Source organism: Pseudorasbora parva, chromosome 4 (genome assembly GCF_024679245.1).
Source record: "Pseudorasbora parva isolate DD20220531a chromosome 4, ASM2467924v1, whole genome shotgun sequence".
NCBI classification, from domain to species: domain Eukaryota; kingdom Metazoa; phylum Chordata; class Actinopteri; order Cypriniformes; family Gobionidae; genus Pseudorasbora; species Pseudorasbora parva.
The window spans coordinates 48,231,430-48,258,991 of NC_090175.1; the positions used below are offsets into that span (position 1 = coordinate 48,231,430).

Below are 27,562 nucleotides of genomic sequence, written 5' to 3' on the forward strand. Positions count from 1 at the left end.
GTCCTTTGACCTGGTCAATAGTGTCAATAACAGAGTTGGATCATAAACACCAGAGACTAGCACTTAAAGGAAAAGTTCACCCTAAAAAGTAAGCATGTTGTTGTCATGTGCTCACCCTCATGCCATGGAACACAAAAGAAGAAAGTAAGGAAAAATTCGCTAGTGACAGAGGCTTGAGCCACTGAAAGCAGGCTAATGTTGTTATTCATTCAGTGAGTTGAGACGAGAGATTGAACAATGACAACATGTTCATTTTTGGTGAACTTTCCCTTGAAATAGTTGCTTTACCCACACTTGACAAATGTATAGTTGCTCACTTCAATAGAAAATTAAATCATGTCCTAATGTTTTATTCTACAGGTCTGGCTTGAACTCCTGAAACCAGTGGCTAAGCAAATCAAAAGTGAGTTTTTGCTATCTAGAGCTATTCTCTCTCTCTCTCTCTCTCTCTCTCTCTCTCTCTCTCTCTTCTCTCTCTCTCTCTCTCTCTCTCTCTCTCTCTCTCTCTCTCTCTCACTCTCTCTCTCTCTCTCTCTCTCTCTCTCTCTCTCTCCTCTCTCTCTCTCTCTCTCTCTCTCTCTCTCTCTCTCTCTCTCTCTCTCTCTCTCTCTCTCTCTCTCTCTCTTCTCTCTCTCTCTCTCATTATACTGGAAATGCAGACTACAAATGCTGCTGATGTCTTTTTTTGCATGTCAGCAGCATTTTTTGCGAATGAACACTTTTAAAAATACATTAAAATACTGTATCTTGAAAATGTACCCCCGGCACATCTTACCCCACTTTCTAGATGTTTTTTTTATCCCCTAATATGAATATGTAGTCACAGAAGTTAGTATTCACCAATTACAGATTCAGTTCTTCCCTAGATTGAACCTTTTATTTACCATCCCAAATGTTTAAACATCAAGGCCCACTTGATCCGTCCGATTGATTATTTCGATTTTTAATAAAGTTATTTTTGGGGGGAAATAAGATTTTGTGCTTCCCATAGATACCAGTGATGTGGCGTTCCATTTTATAGTGAAGTTTTTTCCTCCTGACCCAGGACAACTGCAGAGAGGCTTAACCAGGTAAACCACAAGCACATGATTGTCTGATATATAGTCTGATAAATAGATGGTGATAGGTGATATGCGTTCAGTCTGACTGCTGCCTCTTTTATACAGGTATCTGTTTGCCCTTCAGATCAAACAGGATCTGTCAAATGGCAGCCTCACCTGTAACGATAACAGCGCCGCCCTGCTGGTTTCTCATATACTGCAAGGTATCTAAACATTTACTTGCATCAAAATACAACACTTCCAAATCTCATCTGTTTGATTATCATATACACTTTAAAGTTTCCCCACTCTGTCCCCCTTTGTAGCAGAAATTGGGGATTATGACGACGAGTTGGATGCTCATCATCTTGAAAATAAGCAATATGTGCCAAACCAGGAGTACTTGGACCACAAAATCATTCGCTTTCACAAAAAACATAGGTAACATTCAGTTACATGCTGTACCAACATGATAATATTCTTGGTCTAATTCCTGTTTATTTCAGTAGCACAGCTACAAAAGCTTCTTTTCATTGTGTCAGTAGCAAATGTACATTTCTAACATGAAGCTTTTATAATATAAATTATGACGTTAGAGATGAGAAATTGAACATCTTTAATTTTGTCCACTATCTCATTTAATTTTGTCCACTACTTAATTTGGATTTTGGTGGCAGAGGTCACACTCCTGCTGAATCAGATGTGCATTTGCTGGAGGTTGCCCGCAAAATGGACATGTACGGGATCCGCCCTCATCCCGCCCATGATGGAGAAGGCATGAGAATCAACCTCGCAGTCACACATATGGGGGTACTCGTTTTTCAGGTACTGCACAAAATGTAACAGATAATTTGAGAAATGCTTCAAAACAAATATACACAACCTCACATGCAGCAAAGAAAACCAAACTCTCTCTTACATGTTTAAATATTTAACATCTTATACCGTTATCAGGGCAACACAAAGATCAATACCTTCAGCTGGGCCAAGATCCGTAAGCTGAGCTTCAAGAGGAAACATTTCCTTATCAAACTCCACACTGAATCTGGGGTGAGACACAAACAATCCCTCAATTATTGTTTGGACTGGGGGGACGGGGACGGGGGGAATTCAATAGTTCCTCTGCAACACTTGAAACTATATTTCTCTTCATATATTATATCTGCAACATTAGTGCTGACTTCTAGATTTACATTTAGTCATTTAGCAGACGTTTTTCTCCAAAGCTGGCAGACATACAAATGAGGAACAGCACAAGCAATTAATCATGAGAGACAACAATGCAATAGAAAAGAAAGATTAAACCACAAAAAAAAAACTTTAAAAAAAAACAAGAAGGCAGAAGCGAAACTTTTGTTTATCCTCTTAAATAATCAGCACAAATTAAATGGTAAAAATGTACTTTTACATGAATACAGAGGCTTCTATAAATTGCAATCAAGGTACACATTTGATCAGTTTATGCATTGCCTCCATGGGAATCAAACCCATATGTTGCTAGTGGAGGCCTCAACTTTTGAGCTACATGAAAAGAAAATGTTAAATATGTTATATTAAATTGTCATTAATAGTGGAATGTATTTCTAATAATAAGCTAGCATTAGTCTGAAAGTATTTAAGTCTGAAAATGCTTTAACAATCTTAATCTGTTATTCACTCAACCCTTACTGTGTTAGCCTTCGAGGAGGGACACTGTTGAGTTTTCCATGGCCAGCAGAGATGTGTGTAAGGCGTTTTGGAAAATGTGTGTGGAGTATCACGCTTTCTTCAGACTTGCTGAGGAGCCCAAGTCACATCAAAAGTCAATTCTATCCAGCAAAGGATCCAGTTTCAGATACAGGTATGTGTGTGAGAGAGAATGACTTTAGATTTGTGCTATAAGCAGCCCCGGTTGTCTAATAATTTATGCTATGATCCTTACTAATCATCTTCCATAAACCCTCTGAGAGTCTGTAATGAAGATATTAAATAGAGCAGTTCTAATCTTTTATGTACACACAACTAGAGACTTTGGTTTATATCTGTGCGAGTGATTTAGTGTGAGCTGACAAAAACTGACAGTAACCATTGGCGACATTACATTATGTGTATAGCGATATGACAAACCTGAGAATACTTGCAAATGAGCAGCAATGTGTCAACATGATCAGATAGGCTACTATATACTTAGCCTGACAAGCCAGACCCACATTAAGATGTTTGGTCTGGAAACTCACCATTGACAGGGCTCTGAGGGGCGGGATAAACGGTTGTCTTTCAAACTTCCTCTGCACACGATAGGATAGCGCTACAACCAACCAGAGCAACGAAGGTGAAACAGAGCTCGTTGATAGATTAAACATTCGGCTAAACTCCGTACACATCATGCCTTTTTAAGAATGACTTCAGTTCCGTTCTTTGTTCTTTTCTCAGAGAAAAGCTTAACCTCAAGTCTTCCAGAGTCGCGGTCAAAGCTGATTCAAAAGGCCGCCGTTTGCCAGCTTCTGTGTTTACTAGTAGCAAGCAAACGCAACTCGGCCATCACTATGTTAAGCCCCACCCACCGACTCTATACATGATATGATTGGCCTGACCAGAGTTTGGCGTTATAGCTCAGAAGGGTATTGAGAGTTACTAGACGACACTAGCAGCAGATTAGATTTGCACTCGCTAGGGTGCGTCTAGATTTCTAGGCTACTATATACTGTCAGCGAGTGATTTTACTCTTCTATATCATGTCTCTGCCCGCATACATGAAAAATTATGTGTAGAAAACAGTGTCAGAAACTGTCAGCATTCTGAGGGAGAGTGATTCATGTATTGACAAACATTCATCTTGTTCAGGATATGATGCGTCATGAATTGCTGCATTCTACACATGCATAAGAACATTAGTTTTTAACAATATGAAAATTGATTGTAAAAATAGAATGGTGTCTTGTTTTTATCATTTTTATAATATACACTAATGTTCAAAAGTGTAATAAGTTATTCAGTAACGACGCATTTAACTTGTCAAAAATGACAGTACAGACTTTTACAGTGTTATCAGAAAAAAATCTATTCCTGAAAAAATGTCTCCACAAAAATATTAAGCAGCAAAACTGTCTTCAGCATTAATAACAATGAGAAATGTTTCTTGAGCACAAAATTGGCATTTCAATTGTAATAACATTTCACAATATTACTTTTCACTATGTTTTTGATCATATAAAATCATCCTTGGTAAGCATAAGGAGACTTCTTTTCAAAATATTATCAACCCCAATGGCAGTGTATACCAGCCCATTATTGATCAGATTTTCAAAAGCTCTGGTCAGTTATGCAACCCACAAATAATGTTAGGGCATCCAGTGGCAAATCCAAATATTCAAGAAAATCACAATGATATTCTTTTTGCGTCATACACATCAGCAACAGTTGTCTTGTAAAACGTCTCTTAATGCTTACGATTGTGGTATTATAGTGGAAGGACTCAGAAGCAACTTCTTCAGTGTGTGGGCTCTGGAGACAAGAAACATTTGCCTTTTGAAAGGTAAGCTTTTGTTGTGATTTAATAAGAGAAACATTAGTGCATAAATTCTGTGCCACTAGTGGGACTAAACACACTGGGTAAGCCCAGACTGATCTACCGGCGATTTGATTTCGCTCTGCAATTCAGTCTGGAAACCTGTACATTCATTTCTACTGCTTCTGTTACACGTTTGCAGGAACAAATCACAGACTGGCTTATCCACCTGGGGCCTATTGCACAAAACTAGGATAAGGAATACCTTTAGGATAACTAGGACAAGATATCACCAATATCTTGGTGATTCTGGCTCAATTAATCCGTTAATATACAGTTATCGTTATCGTTGTTGGTGTGACTGTGCCTTCAGGGTACGTTTACATGACAGCGGTGCACATAGCACAGATGTCAAGATCACCAAGATATCCCGGCTTAATCCCTTATCCTAGTTTTGTGCAATAGGCCCCATGTGTGCTATTGGCGGTTTTAACACAATGACAGATAGAGAAGCGATGAGTCATTTGAATAATGCACATTTATCACGCCTCATGTGGAGTAGAAAATACAGAGCAGACTACCCTGGCCAAATGTCAATTTTAAATAGAGCTTGGTCTGGTGATAGCCAGACAAGGGACTAAAGAGAATAGCAAAAATTATATATAATGGTTTCCCAAAATACTCTTGCTGTCTTATTGAATTAGACAATTAGCTAGCCTTACCTAACACCACTGTTTGGGTCAACGTTACAATATTGAGCCACTCAAACAAAGCATACCTCTGAAACTTACAACATTGTGTACAGACAAATGATAACCATTCCAAGGCCACAAGTCCACACCAGGAGCACCATTTGGGACAGAACCCAACCATGTTGAATGCACCACAAATTTTACATTACTTTTTATTTTATTTTTTCGAGTCAACCTACAAATAGTTTAATGATGTCTCTGAACATTAATCTGGGATGTGTTTTGACATTTTCCCCTTTAATGCTGGTACACATTGTACAATTTTGGGCTCTCCCAAATGAAAGACGACCAATCTTGGAGAGGTTCGAAGACAGCCATTGTCAGTCTTGCAACCAAATATCGTCTGCGATTAATTTTTTAACAGTGCCAGAAATTTAGCGTGATCATCTCACAGTTTGTTTGCTGGCTAGCACATCTACAAAATACTATACTAACAAAATACTTACCTCAAGCTCCATTTGCAAAATTGTCATGCCAAGTTGGCCTCTTTTTCTATCCATGACCACATCCATATTCTCATCTTTTGCTTTCTTTTTTCTCCCCAATGCACATAAAAAATAAAATAAAAGCGAATTGCGAAAGTGCGTTTCATCTTGCTGTATTTGTTTACCACTAGTACATGCTGATGACACTTATTCTCCTATGCTAGTTTGCATTGTAGCCTACGATTTAATGGCGTCATCATTGTACAGTCTATACACGTCATTCCAAAGTTTTAGATCAATGTCGTACAGTGTGATTTGTAAATCTTATAGGATTGCTGAAAAAAAGCAGGTATAAGTTACAAGAAAAGATTCTTTAGGAAATTGGACAGTGCTGTAGGGGTTTGTTTTTTTAACTTTTTTTCAGAAGTTACTGCAAGTCTGAATATGACACTCGACAATGCAGATCCTCTCCTGACATACTGACTGATGTCTCCAAGCAGGTATTGTACTTGTTATTTACATTTCAGATGTGATTTTGGATCCTGTTTCTCACATGACTCTCTCTCACATAGCTGTATGAGCATCTACCTCATGACCCAACTGTTGCTGGGCAACACGGCGAACAGACAGGCGTAGCAAAGCGCAGCCAATCTGCGGTGGAAGTCATGTTCACTAATGAGCTCGAGCGATCCAGGCCCATGTCAAGAAATCCTGCATTCTCAAGCAACTCTGCCTCGCCCAAGCTTCGTTCCCTCTCTACATCAGGAGTAGAACATCGTGGTAGAGGAGCCCAGAGACAGAAGGCAAAGAGACGATTGTCTCCTAACGCCCAGCATCTCGTGCTCCTCTATCCTAACACGCCCCACCTCCAGTTCCACCCTGTTCTGCCCACTTTCCCGCTCGCCACTCATCCATACCTACTGCAAGACCACACGTCTTCATCTTTAGACCGTCTCCCTCAAACCCATCACCACCACGTGCCTCTGCATTACATGCCCAGACAAATTGCCCACTCGTCCTTGGCGTCCTCTTGCTTGTCGCCACAACTTCAGAAGCAGCAGGAAAGGCACTGTCCTGCTGGCCTGGGATTCACCGAATCGAGACTGTACCCCAGAGGAGGACTAGGGCTGAGGGCTGGGTTGAATCGGAAACTTGACTTGAGTAGAGTGGAAGCAGGCCATTACAGCGATGACTCCACCTATCAGACCGGCTTGCCGCGTCGAGCCACAAGCCAACCAGACTTTAAATTCCAGCGACCTACACTTGCCTCAAACGCTGCTGCATATGCATCTGAGTATCGTCCGCTGGGATATTATCCACACCTTTCTCGACACCATGTTCCTGCTAGGCCCACCTACCTTCCTTTAAGTCCTTCCCCTCTCCCGGAAAGACCAACTTCTTTATGTGTACTCGGTACAGGTAGTTACAGTGACTCGGATTCAGACACCTTCTACCCATACTTTCCTGCATTGGGTAAAGTGGTACGTTCTGGACCCCTGGCACGCATGCGCTTCTCTTCTGGAAGCTTCCAACTTGATGAAGAGGATGGAGAGGAAGAGGACTCTGACTGCCCGAATGATCATGAAAACACAACTCTTGCCACTGTTAAGGTGATGAAGTTGTAGTAGCCATGCTTAGAATTTTATGGGGTTCAACAAATAATATAAACTGTTAAAGAAATAGTTCACCCAAAAGAGAAAATTACCCCATGCTTTACTCACCCTAAAGCCATCCTAGGTGTAGAAGACATTCTTTGTTTAAACGAATACAATCTATCCATCCATTATAAAAGTACTCCATATGGCACCGAGGGATTAATAAAGGCCTTCCGAAGCGAACTGGTTTTGTAAGCAAAATATCCATATTTAAATCTTTATGGCTTCCGCCAGATATTTTTCCTTCTGAAAAAAGCATAACTGACGTTGGACGCAGTGTAAGCGTTTTGAACTGCGAGATACAGAATACAGAAGGTGGGCTGGTGGAAACTATATATTTTACTTTATAAAGTTTATAAAATTTGGGCTCCCATTTACTGCCATTATAAAGCGTTGGATTAGCCAGGACATTTTTCTAAATAACTCAGATTGTATTCGTCTGAAAGAAAAATGTCACATACACCTAGTAGGGCTTGAGAGTGAGTAAATTGTGGGGTAATTTACATTTTTGGGTCAACTATTCCTTTAAGGCTTGCAGACATTGCACTCAGAAGAAATGGTACAAATCTGTCACTGGGGAGGTACCCTTTCCAAAGGTACACCATTTAGCCCAAAAAGCATAAAAGGGTACTGCCATCAGTGACCGCTTTTGTACCTTTTTTTTCTGAAAGTGTGTGGTAGTAACAAAAATAGAGGGGCACATCATTAATCAGGTAACTTCTAATCTAATCTCTGTAAATAAGAAAAAAGGAGAAATATTTTAAGTCTATTTGCATCTCTGATCTTCGGCCCTGTAAGATGCATTTTGGTTGATCAGGTCACAAGTGGAAGACTCTAAATACATGTGTAAATGGGGTCTAAAATGTTTTGAGCTTGTCCAATTTCGACCACTTTCAGGAGGTAATCGAAAACGGATTTGACCAGATTGCTTTCGTATACTAAAGTGTAAACGCTCATGTAGTCAAATGTGTTTGAACAGCCATAAAAGACCACCTACTCTCCAGCTACTGACTTAAATGTACACTAGCCAAATGGGATTTAAACTTTGTCGGCTGAAGACCCAAGTTTGGTTTGAAGACAGAAAACACACAATCTTTTTAACACACACTCTGTGTTTGCCATGGCACATTAGCAGATACATCGTGATGTGTCCATTAGATCAAAATATCTGAAAAACCCATACAATTACCAATACATGAATTAATCAGGACAGAAGTGGTTGAAAGTGGACAAAAGAGATTAAATAAAAAACAGGTGTAAACGGGTATGTGTCTGCCTCGTCTACTTATGATCCGATCGACCAGAACACATCTAAATACCAGGTGTAAACAGAGCCTAAAGTTATATTTTGTTTTATATATGAATTTATGTATAGTTCACCCTGATATGAAAAATCTGTCATCATTTACTCACCCACATGTTTGGCTTTCTTCTGTGGAATACAAGACGAAAATGATGACCTGGATCAGACACCTGAATGAATCATTCAGAATGGTTAAAGTGGATCAACACATCAGTCAGACATACAAATACTTGCTAAGATTTCCTTCAAAACTGTGTTGCACAGAATTTGAAATAGCATGAGATTATGTAAATTATGACTAATGTGTCTTAGCTCAACTGAAGTTTAATTAGTCATAACTTTATACAAAATTACTAACCATGTACTGAGTGACTTATCATTCTGTGGTGATTCTGAGTAAATCTTTTTTTCAGGAAATGTAACACTAAGTCCATGTTTATGTAACTGATAAAAAAGGATTTTGGTAGCTGAAAATTAAAACAGATTTTCTGTAAAGGGAAAACACTAGCAATTTTTTCTTTGACATTTGTGCTGCCATAGTGATATGTATTTAAAACATTTTTGCAAGGATATACATTTATAAATGAGGTATGTAATTCATTGCAAAGTCAAGTTCATTTAGCACACTAAGGTTTAGTTTAACGTTTTCATTTTACCCTTATATACCACAGTTCTCAAATTCTATCTGCCTACAAAAGTCAATCATTTGTTTTCTTTTAGTTAAAGTGCACGTTAATAAAAAAAATATTTAAATGGTTGGTTTTGGGATTTTCTACCTATAACTTTTTGAAAATGTTCTAAACAGTCCTCTGAAAAGAACATACACCCAATACAATATGATCTAAATGATTGGTACACACACACACACACACACACACACACACACACACACAAAAAAAAATCCTTTTACCATGTTACAAAACATACCTTGTTATAAATAATGATAATCTAACATTATGTGACAACCATCAAATAAAATATTCCACTATGGCATTATTTGTTTGAAGGGCATTATCATTCGGTTTCATAAATGTAAAATATACCATGTTTGAATGCACTGCAAGTCACTTTTTATAAAATTCATGAATGAATTTAGCCAAAAGGAGCATCAGTATTTGATTAACATTAACATTGCACTCACTGAATCACTGCTATAGCTTGGAAACTTACCCAACAGGTGAGTTTCAACACTGTATTTCATTACGTTTCGTCTCGTCATAATGCTGTTAGCGTTCAGAACCCCAACACAAGTAAAAATGAGTACAAATACTCAGAGATTGTTAAAACCTTTTAGTCACAAAGGAACATACAAAAATGATCAACAACAAAATCAACAATGACAAGAGTAGGATCTGCTAGGGTGCTTAAATGTAGTGCAACAATATTTTACATTTTCAACAAGAATTAAACAAGTAAATGCACAGTAGAACTGCACAATCATGTAAACAAATCAAACTCTGTAAAAATAAAAAAAACTTACTGGTCACTTCTGCACTTCTGCACAAAATAGGTATCAGTATAATATCTGTTCATTTCAGCTGAAAATGAGTCTAGGATTGGTCAGCCGGTACATTCACATCTCATTACAAAAATGTGCAAAATGTATTCCTTCAGGGGTACAACACCTTGTCAACCCTTAAAGTGATAGTTCACCCATAAATGTAATTTCTGTCATCATTTACTCACCCTCAATCACCCTTGTTGATTTGTTATACAAACCTTACACATTGTACAAACCATACAAACCTTTATAAATGTCTTTGTTTGCTTGGAAGAATGCTTGTAACCAAGCAGATTTTGCCCCCACTAAATACCATAACGGGAAAAAATAATATGAAAGTGATATGGGGGCGAGATCTTATTAGTTACAAAGATCCTTTCAAATATCTTCTTTTGTTTTCAGCAGAACAAAGACATTTATACAGGTTCGGGACAACATGAGGGTGAGCAAATGATGCTACCCCTTAAGGGTAAATAGTACCTTAAATGTGCAGTGTGTAGTATTTATGAGGATTTATTGACAAAAATGCAATATAATATACATAACTGTTTTCAGTGGTGTATAAAGACCTTACATAATGTACCATTATATTTGTATTACCTTAGAAGGAGCCGTTTCTATCTCCATACACCACGGATACCTTTACAGTGACGTCGCCATTTTGCGCCATCATGTTTCTACAGTAGCCCTAAACGGACAAACCATGGGGACAAACTGATCTACAGAGCACTAGCTATTCCCTGCGGTCTCAGGCAACAGCGGCATTTTTGTCCTGTGCCCCGTAGCTTTTTTTATGTGCTTCGAAAGGGAGGGGTGAGCGATGGGTCAATTCAAAATTCACAACCTCATAATAATGCTAAAATCACACAGTGCACCTTTTAGGGTACATAATACTACTGTAAGGTAATAATATGCACTGTTTAGGGGCACAATACTGCCCTGATGACAAGCTGTTGTACACCTAAAGGTACACATTTTTATATATTTTTTCTGACAATGAAGATATAAAAGTTCATCACAGCAATTCTCTTTGATGAATATTTACGTTCATCAGCATTTGAACGTTTTATGTGCAGATTGTGTCAAGGAAAGAAATTAAAAACATTACCCTTTGTTTAGAAACAGTCAAAACGAATAATAATCTTTGTCTGTACTAATCTACCGGGTAATGCTACAGTTATTAATTGCATACAAGGTAGAAGGTTTTAATGCAGCTATATAACTATATAACCACAAACAGGTACAAATAATAAGCAGCGATGCTCGATTTAAAAACAGCATCAACAATAGTAACAAAGATCATTAGAAATCCCTAGAATGTCAGTAATATTGCATGGTGTCGGATATTTAAACTTTTTTTTTTCAGTTAGTAAGGAAAGCATAATATGGTGCTTAATCAGTTTTTGAGGGTGCAAATAAAAAAAGAAGAGGTAAAGAGTTTGGTCTAAGCCTGGGCCACAAATATTCATATCCACTGAATAATATCCATGGAAAAGCAATAAAATACACTGAGAGAATAAATCAACTTCATTGTTGCCTATGATTCAATCTATAGCACATTCCAATAACTGAAATGCACTTTAAAAACGACTTTTGCTTCTTCCCCTCTTCTTCCAAACCTGCCAAATGCTTCATTGTAGAGTTTTCATTTCCTTTTTCTTATTGATACCCTTCATATCCTACAAGTTTCGATAAAGCTAAAAGTTGCAATTCCTCTATATATGGCAATATTTTCTTTATAAGTTATTTTTAACAGCTATAACAACAGAGCGCATTGTCATGTGAGGCACTTACAAGTTATGTTAGCAATCTCATTCTAACTATAATGCTTCAGTATATTTATGTAATGCCACAGTGATGTCAGAGGCAATTCACAGGGCAAAACAAGCCTGCTTCAGCAGTTAGTGTTTCTGCAACTAAACTAGAAGTTTTTAACCTACTGACAATGCGGAAATATTTGTTTCTCTGTGCGCTTTATAAAGTGTGCAGTCAGTGTTTAGGAAGCGGGTTCCCATTAGGAATATGGACAGACTGGGTTTAAAATTAAAATTATTTGGGTGAAAAGTCGGTCATACTTTACCCGAAAATCAAAAGGAATAAAAATAATAATTGAATCATACTCTCTAGAATAATAATGATTATTTGTTTTTGTTTTTTTGGCCTATCGAACTTTATTTTGCTCTATTTTAGGGTGAAATATGACTTACTGACAGTTCTTCACCCATTTAGATGGAGCATTTCTCTATTAAAATCCCTTTTGGCTCTGTTTTCTTCTTCACTTGGACTTATTCTTGACTCTTACACTTCATCTCGACCTCCTGCTCCTCACTGCTTTTTTTCTATGAGTAGTTGTGCAGAGGTTCACTGATTTTCATGCAGGCCCAATGTATGGCTCTGGCCAAAGTGATCAGCACCAGGAGAATGAAGAATGCCCAGGATACATAAATCCCCTTGTACTGCCGTGCCTTCAACCACGTACCAGCCTACAGAGAAAGAAAGGGAACAGAGTAAAGACGTTTCCTGGCATTCTGAAATGGTGATGCTCTTTGAAATAATGAACGTTTTAATTCTTACTATCAATCCCGCAGTCGTTATGATGAAGATCAAACACATCACGAAACATTTCAAACTGTGCTTTCTAGGGTACCTCTGGCCAATCGATGAGCTATATGGATGAAAAGAATGGAGTTTACTTGTAATCAATGTATTTGTGTGGTACTAGAGGACAGTCTATGGATAGAATTTAACATACACTTTTCTGCAGTGTGGACACCGAGCCAATGTCCGATCTGCAAATTCTGTCCACTAAATCAACAACAGAGAGGTATTATGTTACAGATACAGTATTATGATCAGATTAATCAATAAAGAGCTATGAAATGTTAACTTATATCAATAAGAAAAGTTCTTACCAAAAAAGTGTTTGCACAGTGGCCACAGGAAACTCTGGCACCGCTAGGCTGAGGATTCGGACTTCCAGCACCAAGATGAACTGGACCTAAATTAATAATTCGCTTACTGATCCCCCCCGAAAAAAGACACATACACACAAAAACATTAAATAACTCCTAATTAAAACTAATACTTTATTTTACTTTGACTATTAAAGTCCACTGACAAAAATGAAAATAATGGACAACCATGGTATATGAACATCGCACCACCATTCAAAAGTTTAGAGTTGATAAGGTAATCTCTTATGATAATCAGCCCTGCATTTATTTGATCAAAAATGCATTTAAAAGAAAAACTGTAATATTGTGAAATAATATTACAATTTAAAATTAATATACTTTAAATAAAATGTATTTCTGTGATGCAATGCGGAATTTTATTATCATCATTCCTTAAGTCTTCGTTCACATGATCCTTTAGAAATCATTCAACATTGATTAGAAAAGCATATCATATCTAATAATAAGTATCTAATAAGCATATTAGAAAGATTTCTGAAGGACCATGTGACTCTGAAGAGATGTATTATATGTTTGTGTGTTTTGCCATCACATGGCATATATAATATAATAGGAATAAATTACATTTTAAAATATGATGGCAAATATAAATTTTCATCATCATTACTCGTCTTCAGTGTCACATTATCCTTCAGATATCATTGTAATATGCTGATTTGACGATCAAGGGACATTTTTTATTATTATCAATGTTAAACACTGAATATAAAGTTCACCAAATTAAGGTATTCATTTCATCCCTTTGAACGGTAGTGTAGTAAATAATTCAACTTCATGGTACAGTATAAATCTGATTTCATCAATGTACCATGGTATGTTCCAAATACTTTGTTGTGAGAGTCATGAAGTATGATAATGTCTCCATTCAAATGGTCTCACCAGTAAGGTCGAGGGCAGGCGATCCTCTGCGAGGTAACTTTGCAGATGAGAAGACAGTTACACGGACACCTCACATACTTCTTTCCAGCTGGAGCATTCTTTATGGGCTAGATAAAGCAGGAAGTCAGAGTCTTTCACTCGGTTTTCAATACCTCACTAAAACACAACCAAACATTAATGGAATCCTAAATGGATGTGCTTGTTAACTCACTGTAGCCTCATTGCAGACACCACATTTGACCACATGCTGGTGGATTTTGCCCTCCACACTAATAAGCGACTGACACACTCTGCAGCTGATGACAGGAGCACTGCCGCTCTCTGGAGAACCCAGCGGGGAGTACGGTGGAGGAGCCTCTCCCAGCAGCGACGAGGGAGGAGCTGACGGAAACGCTGGGAAATCTGGGATGACAGAGAGTATGTAAGGTGGTGGACGACAGAAAATGAGGAAAAATTAAAAGGATTGGCAGAACTGACACGGGAAAAAAAAATTACACTAAAATATACAGAACTGAAGAGAAGCAAGACCTTTTCCTTTTTTTGCATGCATTAGGGTTAAATAATTAAGTTTGTATACATTATGAATATACTTAGCCTAAATGTAAAATACAGAGCTAAGAAAGTAAGATATTTTAATAATGAATAATACAAAATAATATTTAAATAGACAAAAAATATGATAGATAGATAGATAGATAGATAGATAGATAGATAGATAGATAGATAGATAGATAGATAGATAGATAGATAGATAGATAGATAGATAGATAGATAGATAGATAGATAGATAGACAATTCTTTTATTGGCTCCATTTTTTGTGCAAAGTTAAGACAATGGATTTATTACCAAAATGAGCAACACTTTTCATGATTATATTAACATTACACAGCCACACAGTTTAAATATGTATTAATGTTCCTCTTAATATTGAATAGTACTTGGACTGATAAACTAAGACTGAGGGCAAAAATCATGACTCCTTTAGTCAAGATATTCAGGTGCTCGGTCTAATCAGGCACATCTATTTGTAGTGTGCTCAGGATCTGCAGATTACAGATTACAGCAAATTAAATCACATGTCAGATCGACATATGTTGATCAGCGTGCAATGAAACACTGTAAAATTAATAAATAAAGGGATTCTATAGATCGGGGGCATCATCACAGGCGCCTGAACGCTCCAGTCGAACTTAATAGAATCATACTTTCCATTATGTTTACGATGGCCAAACATGCTGTGTAGGCAGACAGCTTGATAGGCTTTTAGACACAGCCACTGTCAATGCGGATCAGGTTTGACTCACTCTGTGGTTTATTCGGCGGTCGGTAGGTCTCATCTATCGGTGACAGCCCGTTCATTCCATCGCGACTGTCCGACAGTAAAGGTGAACGCTCACCATCAGCCATGTCGTAAAAGAGCACAACTCCGCTACAAAAGCCCGCTGTGGATGTTGGTGCCTGCTGTTGAGAGCAATAAGTGACACGGAGAGTAAAACTGATACGTGAAAGTAAAGCTCCAGGAAGCGTCACATGATCACATGATTTCTGCTACCAGGAAGTCGGCAACAAAAATAACAACACAAGCGCGTGATCGCGGATTGGGCCAATGAGCGACGAGCTCACAAGGATTGAAAAAATAATATAATCCCATTTTAATTAGCTCTCACTCATTAAGGTGTGCTGTGCTTCGAGTGAAATATTAATGTTTACCGCTCCATACACGTACAGCTTTTAAAAACTTCCTGTATTAGACATCATGAGTTTATGAACTACTAAATCCTTTTAATTAGGGATTTATTTTATTATTTATAATAAGTGTGCTTTGTCAGAAGTGTCTTTAAGAAAACAAAATCTACTAGCTTTACCACACACACACACACACACACACACACACACACACACACACACACACACACACACACACAATATTGCCAAAAGTATTGTGACACCCCTCCAAAATCATTTAATTCAGGTTTTTCAATCACTTCCATGGCCAAAGGTGTATAAAATCACACCTCATGCAGACTGCTTCTCCAAAAATGTGTGAAAGAATGGGTCGCTCTCAGAAGCTTGGTACCATGATAGGTTGCCAACTGTGCAATAAATCCATTTGTGAAATTTCCCTAAATATTCTACGGTCAACTGTTATAACAATGGTATTATAACAAAGTGGAAGCAGTTAGGAACAACTCAGCAATGAAGTGGTAGGCCAAGTAAAATGCTGAGGCGCACTGTGGAGAAAGTTGCCAACTTTCAGCAGAGTCAAAAGCTACAGAACTCCCAACTTTGTGTGGCCTTCAGATCAGATCAAGGACAGTGTAGAGACCTTAAAGGAATGGGTTTCCATGGCCGCTCAGCTGCATCCAAGCCTTACCTCACCAATTGCAATGCAAAGTGTTGGATGCAGTGGTGTAAAGCACATCACCACTGGACACTAGAGCAGTGGAGACATGTTCTCTGTAATGAAATCTGTATTGAAAATCTCAATTCTCTGTCTAGAAATCCGATGGATGAGCCTGGGTTTGGTTGTTGGCAGGAGAACGGTACTTGCCTGACTGCATTGTGCGAAGTGTAACGTTTGGTGGAGGGGAAATTTTGGTGTGGGGTTGTTGTTCAGGGTTTGGGCTTGGCCCCTTAGTTCCAGTGAAAGGAAATCAAAATGCTTCAGCATACCAAGACATTTCTGACAATTTCATGCTCCCAACTTTTTTGGGATAAGTTTTGGGATGGCCCCTTCCTGTTCCAACATAACTGTCCACCAGTTCACAAAGCAAGGTCCATAAAAACGTGAATGAGCGCGTGTTGTGTCATGACCGTAGCCCGATAGATCACCTTTGGGATGAATTAGAGGGGAGACTGCGTGCGAGCAGCCAGGCCTTGTAGTCCAACATCAGTGCCTGACTTTAATTACAAATGCGCTTCTAGAAGAATGAACACAAATTCTCATAAACACACTCCTAAACCTTGAAGAAAGCCTTCCCAGAAGAGTTGAAGCTTCTATAACTGCCATTCAAATTAATAAAGAAGGAATTATTATTTGTGAAGATCTCTAACTTGATTAAATGCATTTACTATTATTGTAGATTTTCTGAATAAAACACAATTATCTATATTTCACACTCCTGGTTTATTTCCACTGATACGTATGATTCTAAAACAACAACAAAAAGCCAGAATATAAAAAGATGTCTTTTACTTCACATAAATCAGAGCAGCATTAAGACACAACCAAAAATCCACAGATAAATTACAATAAATATCAATGTAAACATTATCAATATACATGTTCATCTGTTATGTACACACATCCCTCAAGCTGTCCATAAAACAGCAAAAGCACAAATTTCAAACAAATAAAAACAAGCACTTCAACAAGTAGTCCAGTACCCTGAAAATGCAGCAACACTTGTCAGAAATGAAAGTTATAAAATACATCTTTATATACAATCCTTATGTAAAATGGAGTACAGTCCATGTACTCAAAAACACACAATGAAAACAATGTATAATTAAAATAACACTTAATCCATTAATTATCCTGGGTTATATGAAAAGAAAACATTTGAACACTGTAAGGAAAAAGATCCAGGTTTGTAAAGTAAGTCCCTTTTATAACAGTATTTGTGTGTGTGTGTTTGTGTGTGTTTTTGTGACATATGAGGACACAAATTTGTATAATGTCATGACATAGTTATTACAAGTGTCCATGTCCTCACTTTTCAAAATGCTTATAAATCATACAGGATGAGTTTTTTTTAGAAAGTAAAAATGCAGAATGTTACCTGTGATGGGTAGGTTTAGGGGCAGGGGCAGTGTAAGGGGATAGAAAAAACGGTTTGTACAGTATAAAAACCTTTATGCCTATGGAATGTCCCCACATGTCACAAAAACAAACGTGTGTGTGTGCGTGTGTGATAGAGAAGCAATAAGCAGAAGTCAGTGTACAAAAACACACACAGAGAAGCACTCTTCCTTCATAGCTTAAATTTGCACCTCAGTAACATAATATTCAGTGTCCTACACATGATGAGATACTGATGGAAAGTTCAAATGAACTGTTGAAAAACTGGTTAATGTTACACATTGTAATCAGGAAGTGCTGAATAACTGATGCCGCCAACAGAAGGAGGGGAGGAATGGAGCGGAAACAGCCAACATAGTACAGAACCTGTAAATAAGAGAAATACAAAGAGAAAAATATTCAAAACGTTCAAAAGATTAATTTTGATAAAAGTAATAATATTTCTCCAAAAATCAGCAATAAGTAAAATTGATCAAAACTGACAGTAAAGACATTTATAATTTTTCAAATCAGTATTTTAAATGATTTCTGAAAGATAATGTGAGACTGAAACCTAGAGTAATGATGCTAAAATTCCGCTTTTCCGTCTAATGAATAAAATTAAATAAATAAATAAGATAAAAATACAGGTTCTATACTATGTACTACATTTTAAATAAATGCATTTAACTTTTAATTAAACAATTTTATTGTTTTTTTAACCGAATAAAACGTAGCCTGGGTGAGCATAAGAGACACTTAAAAGACATTGAACACAATAATTTCTATGACCCCAAACATTTGAATGTTAGTATGACATAATTTTTTCAATTTTTTGGATTTCTGACAGTGACAGTACCAGTGACGAATTTCTAACAAGTTTGATGGAACAAAACAGGGGGGTGTTCTAGAAAGCAGGTTATGCCACATACCTAGGAAAGTTTAAGAAGACCTAAACATATAACCTCAATTTTTGGTTGCAGAAAAATAAATAACTTTCAGGGTAAGTTGCCATAGCAATTTACTCTCTGAACATAATCTGCTGTCTATGGAGCTGGAAATTTACTTTATACAGCCATATTATCTTATTATCCAAGAATTTTTTTAACCAATATTTATTTATTTATTTAGAATCAAACAAATAATATAACCCTTGTTCACAGTTGTCAAAAACATGCTTCTGCATCAAAGTATGGTACGTAGTAGTAAGAGAACAGAGAAGGAAAAAATGACAATATTAAAATGACTGCACAAAAGCACAATAGGTGGTGATACAACTCATCATTAAAGGAGTTAACTTTAAAAGGAAGGCGGTCTGGCTGGTAGCTAGATATTTTACACTATAAAGTTTTAAATATGGATATTTTTCTTACAAAACCCCAATAAATTTGCTTCAGAAGGCCTTTATTAACCCGGAGCTATGTAAACTACTCCTTTAAAGCTACACTGTGTAACTTTTAGTTTATTCTTATCTAAAAATACTTAGTTCTTTCAAAAATATATGTGCTCATTAATGTATATTTACTTTATTACTTGAAATAAGTATTCTCGTAAGTTTATAATATGTCATTGAAAATACATACGGGTGAGGGGTTCGAATGCCGGTCGCCATGTTGACCCTCCATCTTGAAGGTACATTAGCCAAAGAGGGACATACCCATAAATTCAAGCTTCGCCTTTCGCATTTTAACACTCGATGGCACCGTGTCGAATGTAAAGAGGGGTGTTACCATGTTAATCTTGGACTAAATCGGCCACCGTAGGAGTTAAAACGAAATCGGAATTGAGAGGAACAGAAACTATTATTCACTGGATGGTCATATACCTTTTCAACGCTAGAAAATATCACACAGTGTAGCTTTAAACAAAAGGAGGAGGGGGGGTGGGGGGTGGGGGGAGAGAAGTATGGTGTACTTGCTTCCATGTTAATTCCTGAAATCGGTTCTCTATTTACCATATACTTTATGTACTCACCAAGCTAATTAACTTTTCACAGGAATAAGCAAGGTTTGGGTTAATCAACTGAGAGTTCAGGGTGCATGTGACAGTAATTTAACCTTGCTTTCTGGAGTACCCCTAGATGCAAAAAATTGTTACTCACCACGTCCAAAAACCTCCCTGAGCAATGCAATTTTTGGCTTTCTTGTGTGTGTAATGTGTGTCGGGTGGGTGGTGTTGGATTTGTCTTTCATTAGTCTGTTCCTCATCTGCTCAATGGGCGTCTCATCTGTTATAATGGACACCAGCTTGGAACAAAAACAAAAGCGAGACAAATGACAGATCATCACAAGCCAAATCATTTACATTTCAACAATTTCAAGATTTGCATTTGAAGAAAATTGTGTAGATAGCCAAAAGAAAGAGTTTTACACCATGTCTACACCGGACGTGAGCGACGCAACAAAAGCAGACAGAACCAATTAAAATTAGCGATGTGATGTGGTGCAAATTCCAGACAGTAAACTCATAGACCGTTCGAGATCTGCGCGATTCTGGATAAATTAAGTATCACAATTCCTAGGATTCTGAAGAAGATGTAACATTAGACAACTAAACAAAATAACGTGCAAATTAGAGGTTCTTTAGTCTATTTAAAATATAGATTAATTTTAACGAATGGAGTCAATTTCTCATTCATAAATGAGAGCAGCAGCCATATCACCCTGTAGCCCAAGACTGGTTTCCCACTAAAGCTAAGCAGGGCTGAGCCTGGTCAGTACCTTGATGGGAGACCAACTGGGAAAACTGGGTGGCTGCTGGTAGAGGTGTTAGTGAGGCCAGCAGGGGGGTGCTCAACCTGTGGTCTGTGTGGGTCCTAACGCCCCAGTATAGTGATGGGGACACTATACTGTCAAAGAGCACCGTCTTTCGGATGAGAGGTTAAACCGTCTCTCTGTGGTCGTTAAAAATCCCAGGATGTCCTTTGATAAAAAGAGTAGGGGTGTATCCCCGGCATCCTGGCCAAATTTGCCCACTGGCCTCTGTCCATCATGGCCTCCCAATCATCCCCATATCCTGATTGGCTTCCTCACTCTCTCCTCTCCACCAATCAGCTGGTGTGTGGGGGGCGCTCTGGCGCAATATGGCTGCCGTCGCATCATCTAGGTGGATGCTGCACACTGGTGGTGGTTGAGGAGATTCCCCTTCTATATGTAAAGCCCTTTGAGTGCCTAGAAAAGCGCTATATAAATGTAATAAATTATTATTATTATTATTATTATAAAGACTTGTTTCTGTTATTGGAAGAATCAGTGTTTGAGAATAAATATTTAAAATGAATTATTTAATGAAAAACACTTTTCAAACATTCACTTCCTGGAGTAACAATAAGCAACACAATACAAACAAGTGTCAAAATACTTTAAAAATGTTGATCACTGCTGTATACATCAGTGTTTATACCCAAACTTTAATCCCCTGTTATCTAAATATTTGTAAACACATAAATAATTTGTGTTGGAAAAGATTGTTCTGTTTGTAAAGCTATTCAATACTGTATATTTACATGGAAGCTGCTATCTCATGATCAATGCCAGCGCGAACAAATCAATCACAATCTTTTATGATTAATCATGCAGCTCTACCCCGTTCTATTTCTGGCAGACTTCAAGCTACTTGTTGATAGCCTCAAGATGTCACGTCTGGTGTAGAAGTATAGACCAGTGGCAATACAATACAAGATATTACAAGTATGTCCCTGCTGTTCAATTTCAGAACATTTCTTAAAATTCATTGAGTTAAAATGATTTATTTGAAAGGACTACAATTTACAAACTTTTGTGGAGAAGAATAAATATATGAAAAATTATCTGAAAAATGTCTTAGTTAACCTTGTCTCAGTTAAACTTCACCTCCATACAGTTTGCACATTATCAAAATATCATCTTTTGGATTTTTTGATTTTCATTTTGGGGTGAAGGAATATTATTCCAGCCTTCCCATTAAAACACTGTAGCAAAGAATGTAACTACAACACTCTGGCTGTGCGTGAATACATTCAAAATGTTAGCTAATAATGTCAACACATGGTTCAAAATATATGCACCCACTGAAGCTATATAAAGTTAAAGCATACCTGGTCATAAAATATCACCAAGACAAAAACTCCAAAAAGTATTGACTCCACCAGCAGAATGATATAATGCGCCCTTCAGAACAAATGACCAAAAACAGTGTGAGAGAAGACAAAAAGCTAACAAAAGAACATAAATCTTAACCAATACTGATGAGCATTATACAGTACGTTGTAACTTACACAATAAGATGTTTGCTGGGAGCATCTTCTTCTTCTTTATCTCCATCTCCCTCTCTTTCATTTCTTATTCTCCACACCCATGCTGACACCACCAGCGCCATGGAATACAAGCTGGCCATGCCTACAGAGATGTGGCATTAGAGGAGAGAAATGGAAAGTCAAAATGAAAAAAAAAAACAGACAAATCGGCCATAGCATGAAAAAAGCCCATAAAACAAACCGATGGTTTATTAATTACCTGTGTGAATGCACAGAGCTGTATAATGTCTGTTGCACAATCCAAGAGTAAAATGTAAGATACCAGAATTCATTTGGCACGAACCTCACAGTGCATTATGGGTATTCTCCAGCCGTTGAGCGTACATTATTTTTACTCTCATTACTGCGGTGGCGGTGCATTATGGGATTGAATGAGTGCACTCGCTAATGTCCACTATGGTTTCGGACACAACCACAAAGAGCATTCCGATAAGGGAACGTCATTTGTAGGAGCGTTCCAAATGAAAGAGTACAATTGAAAAGCTTCACATTCATAGGGTTGTGTAGGGAATGTGCAATGGTCACTTCAAGGAAGGAATTTAATACTTTAAGGCCATGTTCTGCCCTTCGGAGTGATTAGGGCATAGGGAAGCTCACTTCTGATTAGAATTTGCCTAGTGGCTCTCCAGGTTAAACTTTGAACACTCCTGGCCTATTAGGACCCTGTAGCTGGTTCAGGTGTGTTTAGTTAGGGTTGGAGCTGAAATCTGCAGGACAGAGGCCTTCCAGAAGCAGGATTGGACACCCCTGTACTAGACATACTAAAAAAACTTTCAGACAGGTGTGTTGAAGCAAGTTGGAACTAAACTTTGCAGGACAGAGGTCCTCCAGAAGCAGGTTTGAACACCCCTGTTCTTAAAACTCACCTGTGTAGAAGAGGAACTGTATGAAGTATTTCTGATTGAGCTCCCCAACACAGTTATTGATCCTATAAAAGAGTAAATACATATGAAAATGCATTGATCAGAGACATGACAAAAATGTAACAGTCATACTCTATATTAGACATCTAACTACTATATACTTAAAAAAAATGTCTTAGGTACAGTGTACTTGTTGTGCTCATGTTGGTGGTATGGTTAGGTTTAAAGGTGGGTTAAGAGCTAAGGTAGGGTTGACAGCTCACTTTCAGGCTCTGTCTCACACTAACACAGCACAAGTAAACGTAACTCATAGGACATTTTAAAAAAGCCAACATGCTGCACATAAAGTTGGCCTTCAAATTTCTTGTGGTATTTTGATGTAATATGCCATTCGGTCTGCCCATTGCTGTCTGAAGTTTAACACACATATTGACACAGTATGGGTTTTAATTAAACCAATGAAGACCTGCAACCTCTTGATTGGTCTGTACCAATCACAATTTCCTCACATCATGCAAGGTCATCTCAGATGTTTAAATGGCATTGTGAAACTTAGTATTTGTGCACACAAAACAAATGTACAGTTTTGAGTAGGTAATTTTAACCTTTATTAATAATAAATAATAATACCAGCTGACATATTGCTGTATGTTTACAGCATTAGTTAAAAGATTTGTATTGGAGGCTGAAACTGAAATGGTAAAATCTCTGTTGTTTGTTATTTACTCAAAAGCTGGCTCAATATATATATATATATATATATATATATATATATATATATATATATATATATATATATATATATATATATATATGGGGAAGATGGTTAAATAAGGTTAGTATTGTGTTGAAACCCGCAGTTATAATAATGGACGTGACATTTCCGAAAAACGCTCATTGACCAATGACAACACACTGGTCAAGATGATCAATCAGAGCACATGCTTTTCAGAAATCACGGCTTCATAGAGCCCGAAATTAAAAACAGAGCGTTATTGGGAAGAATGGTGCAGTAACAGTCAAATATGTATAAAACAAAAAAAAAAGGTGTTTTTTGAACATTAAAGCATGGAAACCTATTCTAGTAGATCCCGAAAACAACATCTAGACTTTATAAAAGGCATAATAGATCCTCTTTAAAGGGACTTAATATAAAGTTGAACCCATTACACATGGCATATTTTATGGCACAAGTATATTACATAAACGTATGCTATTTTAAACACAGCCAGAAGCGACAGATAAATATACATTTAAGTTGATAACACTGGCCAATGGAGAACGAGGAGAGACTTACCACGGGCAGTGATGGTCCATTCTCCTGATGCAGCGCTGACAAACTCTGCAGTGATGGGCTCGAGGAGGCCGATATGTCTCACAGCGACTGCACACTGTCCAGCCCTCACAGCCCTGATAAGAACCAATGCAAAGATTAAAGACACATCACAAAGAAAATGCACTGTGAAATAAGATGCAGGGTTTGCTTGATTGCATGCAAACACCTTCTTCAGAACACAAAGTGTGTGAACAAGCTGAAAGGGGTACTATGAAATCAATAAAGAAAAGGTAATAAAGTCAATGAAGAAAATGTAGAAAACACTATTTTTGCAACAATATATATATATATATATATATATATATATATATATATATATATATATATATATATGTATATATATAATTTTGTTATATTTACACAACACAAATATAACTTAAATATAGTTACACTGGTAGACAAATCAGCGACACTCACTCTGTCATTTAGACGGTTGGACTGGGACCGCAAGTCAGAGAAGTCAATGGCCGTCTCAGGTAGAGGAACCATTCCTGTAATGGCAAATGGTAAAAGTTTAGACTAATTAACCCTGTAATTCCTGACATTTGAAACAGTACTCAGGAAAATCTATTCTTTTAGTTTTATGAACCTTTAAACTAAATATATAAAACGAAAATATATGTATGTTTTAAGTTCTGTATAATGTTTGATGCATCAGGCTTTCATGGATGATGTAGTACGATATAGAAACAAAAAAAGAAGACAATAAAATGTAGAGACCAAACGGAGCAAAAATGTTCAATTTGGTGCAGATGTTATTTATATCACTCGCAAAGTATTAAACTTCTTAAAGGTGCACTATGGAGCTTTCCGTCCACTAGAGGGCGCCTATTCAAAACAAATCGTAGTTTGATGACGCAAAGTGTGAGCGCAGCATCTTGGGAGATGTGGTCTTCTCATCACAGCCGGTGGAAAATAGGACTCGGGCAGAAATCACGTTCATGCATGCGGTTATTAACGTTATTGTAGTCTAAAGCAGAGCAGGACCAAGTGTTATGGACCTGAGTAAAGCTGCTGGAGCGATTGTTAAACAAATACCCGCCTCGCAAATACCGGGACTTTTATTATGAAGGGACGGGACTCATTCGCCGGGCGCCTGCACAGATCCGCTCTTCCGGTTATGATTTTGAGGTAATGGAGATCTGTTTATTATATTAGATACATTTAAGTGTGTTCAAAACGATGTTATGACTTTACTCTGTGTGTTCACTTGTTCACACTGCTAAGAGTAAAGCGCTCCTGCCAAATAAAAGCCGAAACCGAGGGTAACGCAGATTTGACGCAATTGACAGGCGACTCCCTCAAATGCAATGTTGAAACGTCCCTGTCCTTAGTTAAAATAGCAATTTTCTCACAATTTACAAATAGTTGGAAACTTCTGGGATATTGTAAGTACTCAACTGAACAAAATATATAACACTGGCCTAGTGGTTTTTGGATATTTTACTGCAAAAATACTACATAGTTCACCTTTAACAGGTTAGCAGAATACTAAATACAGACAGCATATAAATAACAGTTGCAACTCTGTATCTTCCAATACGTCTTAGTTGATATTTAAATGCTTATTTTTATGATCAAATCATGTAGTTGTAACTGTGTTATTCTTGTTTACTATAAACAAATAATTAAGGATTTCATAGCAAGACGTGTACCACAACTTATAACAAGATGGACATTTTTAGAACTGTAGACTACTAATTTTACCTGCTCAAAAAAGCATGAATTATCAATCAGATAGCAGAAGGCATGTAGAAGATTGTGTACAACAGGTTTTACAGCAAATTAGTTTTTTATGAGGTTGACTTTTTATTTAGAAGGCTTGGAAATTCATGTAACAAATATGATACAGAAAATGTATATGGTTTAAGCACAACAGTTGAAAGTCTACAGTCTACAGTGTATGAATGAAACCAAAAGAAAATGTGTTTGATCCATTAAACAAGTTTCAGGAAACTCACCAGGGTCGGAGAACACTGCTTTTGAATGGCACGCCAGCAGTAATAACAGAATAACATTGAACACAGATCCATGGAGAGTGCACCATACACTAAACACAAAGAATGAAAATTGACACTTTACACGCTGAAATACCTGCAAAATATTTAGCATATCATATATGTGTCCACCAGTATGTATATGCATCTTGTTTCCTTTTTTTTTTTTTTTAACTCTTCCTTCTGTCAGGAGTCAGGACATAGTAGCAATGCTCATTTAAAATAATGAAAAAAAGAATGAAAGCCTATTCGCAGTAACACTGATTGATAACATGCTTTAAAATCATGAATAAGCTTTGTTAATTCGACCTGTTGGCACTGAGTTTTGCCATGTTTAAGAGATACAATGTATTTCGTCTACTAAATACAATGACCTGAAGAGAATCTAGCGACTAGATTATGTTCCTTCGCTAGACAATACAAGTATTAAAAGGTTTGTCCATTCAAAACAATTTACAATTCTATCATTTACTGAAGTTGGGCAATTTTTTAGGGTGAACCAGCCCTTTACATTTTTTACCGTGCATCTGGAACTTATTTTTGTGGTTATACGTGTAGCAAAATGTAAAGTTAGGACAGGTGGTCAGCCTAAATTATTAACGTTACTCCAAAACTATTCAAAGGCTACCACGGTACACGTCCAAAAATAGACATGGAAGTATATCATATATACACTAGAGTCTTATATGGCTTGTATTGTTAATTTCAGGTGAGATAACCAGCTGAAACCTTAGATCATAGTGTAACAGACACTGAAAGTGTAGTAAACACTTGAATGATGCCCACTACAGCCGTGTTTAACAATCACATACTATTACTATTGGTTCAAACGCAATATAAACACTTTTCGCAGGGGACAACACACCAGAACGCTGATAACAATAAGCACGAACAATTCTTTAAACGGCTGTTGCTACGGGTGATTCCTAAATGATTAAATTAAAAAGCGATGATCCCATGAGCGGGGGCTGTTACGTGAAAAGCGCTGTCTCTTCAGGGCTTTGTTTATACGGTACTCACCTTCCAGAATACGCGGGGATCAGGACATACTGAATGACAACATAGTCGGCGTAAAAAACGCTGAAATAAGTTAAAATGAGACAAATAAAGCCGCACGGGTCTCGCCGACAGCGAAACGCAGCCATCTTTCCATCTGCGGTCTTCCCGGTGACGTCATAAAAGGACGAGCGTTACGCAGCCCACGTTGTCCGTCAACCGGCTAGTTCTGACCACCTGTGTACGTTTGTACACTTCTTTCAGGTTTCTAATCATA

General features: G+C 37.5%; 3 protein-coding genes across 3 annotated transcripts in view; 1 reads left to right on the plus strand and 2 right to left on the minus strand.

The window, feature by feature from the left end:
• LOC137073808 (FERM domain-containing protein 7) overlaps positions 1–8,770 on the plus strand; it is a 10,993-nt gene extending 2,223 nt beyond the window's left edge. The window contains exons 2-11 of the mRNA XM_067442511.1: positions 361–403; positions 992–1,070; positions 1,167–1,264; positions 1,367–1,481; positions 1,718–1,865; positions 1,995–2,090; positions 2,717–2,880; positions 4,486–4,554; positions 6,129–6,204; positions 6,277–8,770. Coding sequence (XP_067298612.1) covers positions 361–403; positions 992–1,070; positions 1,167–1,264; positions 1,367–1,481; positions 1,718–1,865; positions 1,995–2,090; positions 2,717–2,880; positions 4,486–4,554; positions 6,129–6,204; positions 6,277–7,329 — 1,941 coding nt within the window. The 3' untranslated portion in view covers positions 7,330–8,770. The remainder of the gene's footprint in view (positions 1–360; positions 404–991; positions 1,071–1,166; positions 1,265–1,366; positions 1,482–1,717; positions 1,866–1,994; positions 2,091–2,716; positions 2,881–4,485; positions 4,555–6,128; positions 6,205–6,276) is intronic.
• Positions 8,771–9,937: 1,167 nt separating this feature from the next.
• pip4p1b (phosphatidylinositol-4,5-bisphosphate 4-phosphatase 1b) lies at positions 9,938–15,560 on the minus strand. The gene is made up of 7 exons (XM_067442072.1): positions 15,323–15,560; positions 14,229–14,419; positions 14,018–14,124; positions 13,076–13,181; positions 12,916–12,968; positions 12,738–12,828; positions 9,938–12,646 (listed from the first exon to the last, which is right to left on the minus strand). Exons 1-7 carry the CDS (start codon positions 15,423–15,425, stop codon positions 12,503–12,505), a joined length of 795 nt encoding a protein of 264 aa, XP_067298173.1. The 5' UTR covers positions 15,426–15,560; the 3' UTR covers positions 9,938–12,502.
• Positions 15,561–17,194: 1,634 nt separating this feature from the next.
• zgc:77880 (zf-DHHC domain-containing protein) lies at positions 17,195–27,562 on the minus strand. The gene is made up of 9 exons (XM_067442074.1): positions 27,310–27,562; positions 26,254–26,342; positions 24,710–24,783; positions 24,254–24,366; positions 22,960–23,021; positions 22,055–22,175; positions 21,875–21,947; positions 19,901–20,045; positions 17,195–18,186 (listed from the first exon to the last, which is right to left on the minus strand). Exons 1-9 carry the CDS (start codon positions 27,432–27,434, stop codon positions 18,095–18,097), a joined length of 894 nt encoding a protein of 297 aa, XP_067298175.1. The 5' UTR covers positions 27,435–27,562; the 3' UTR covers positions 17,195–18,094.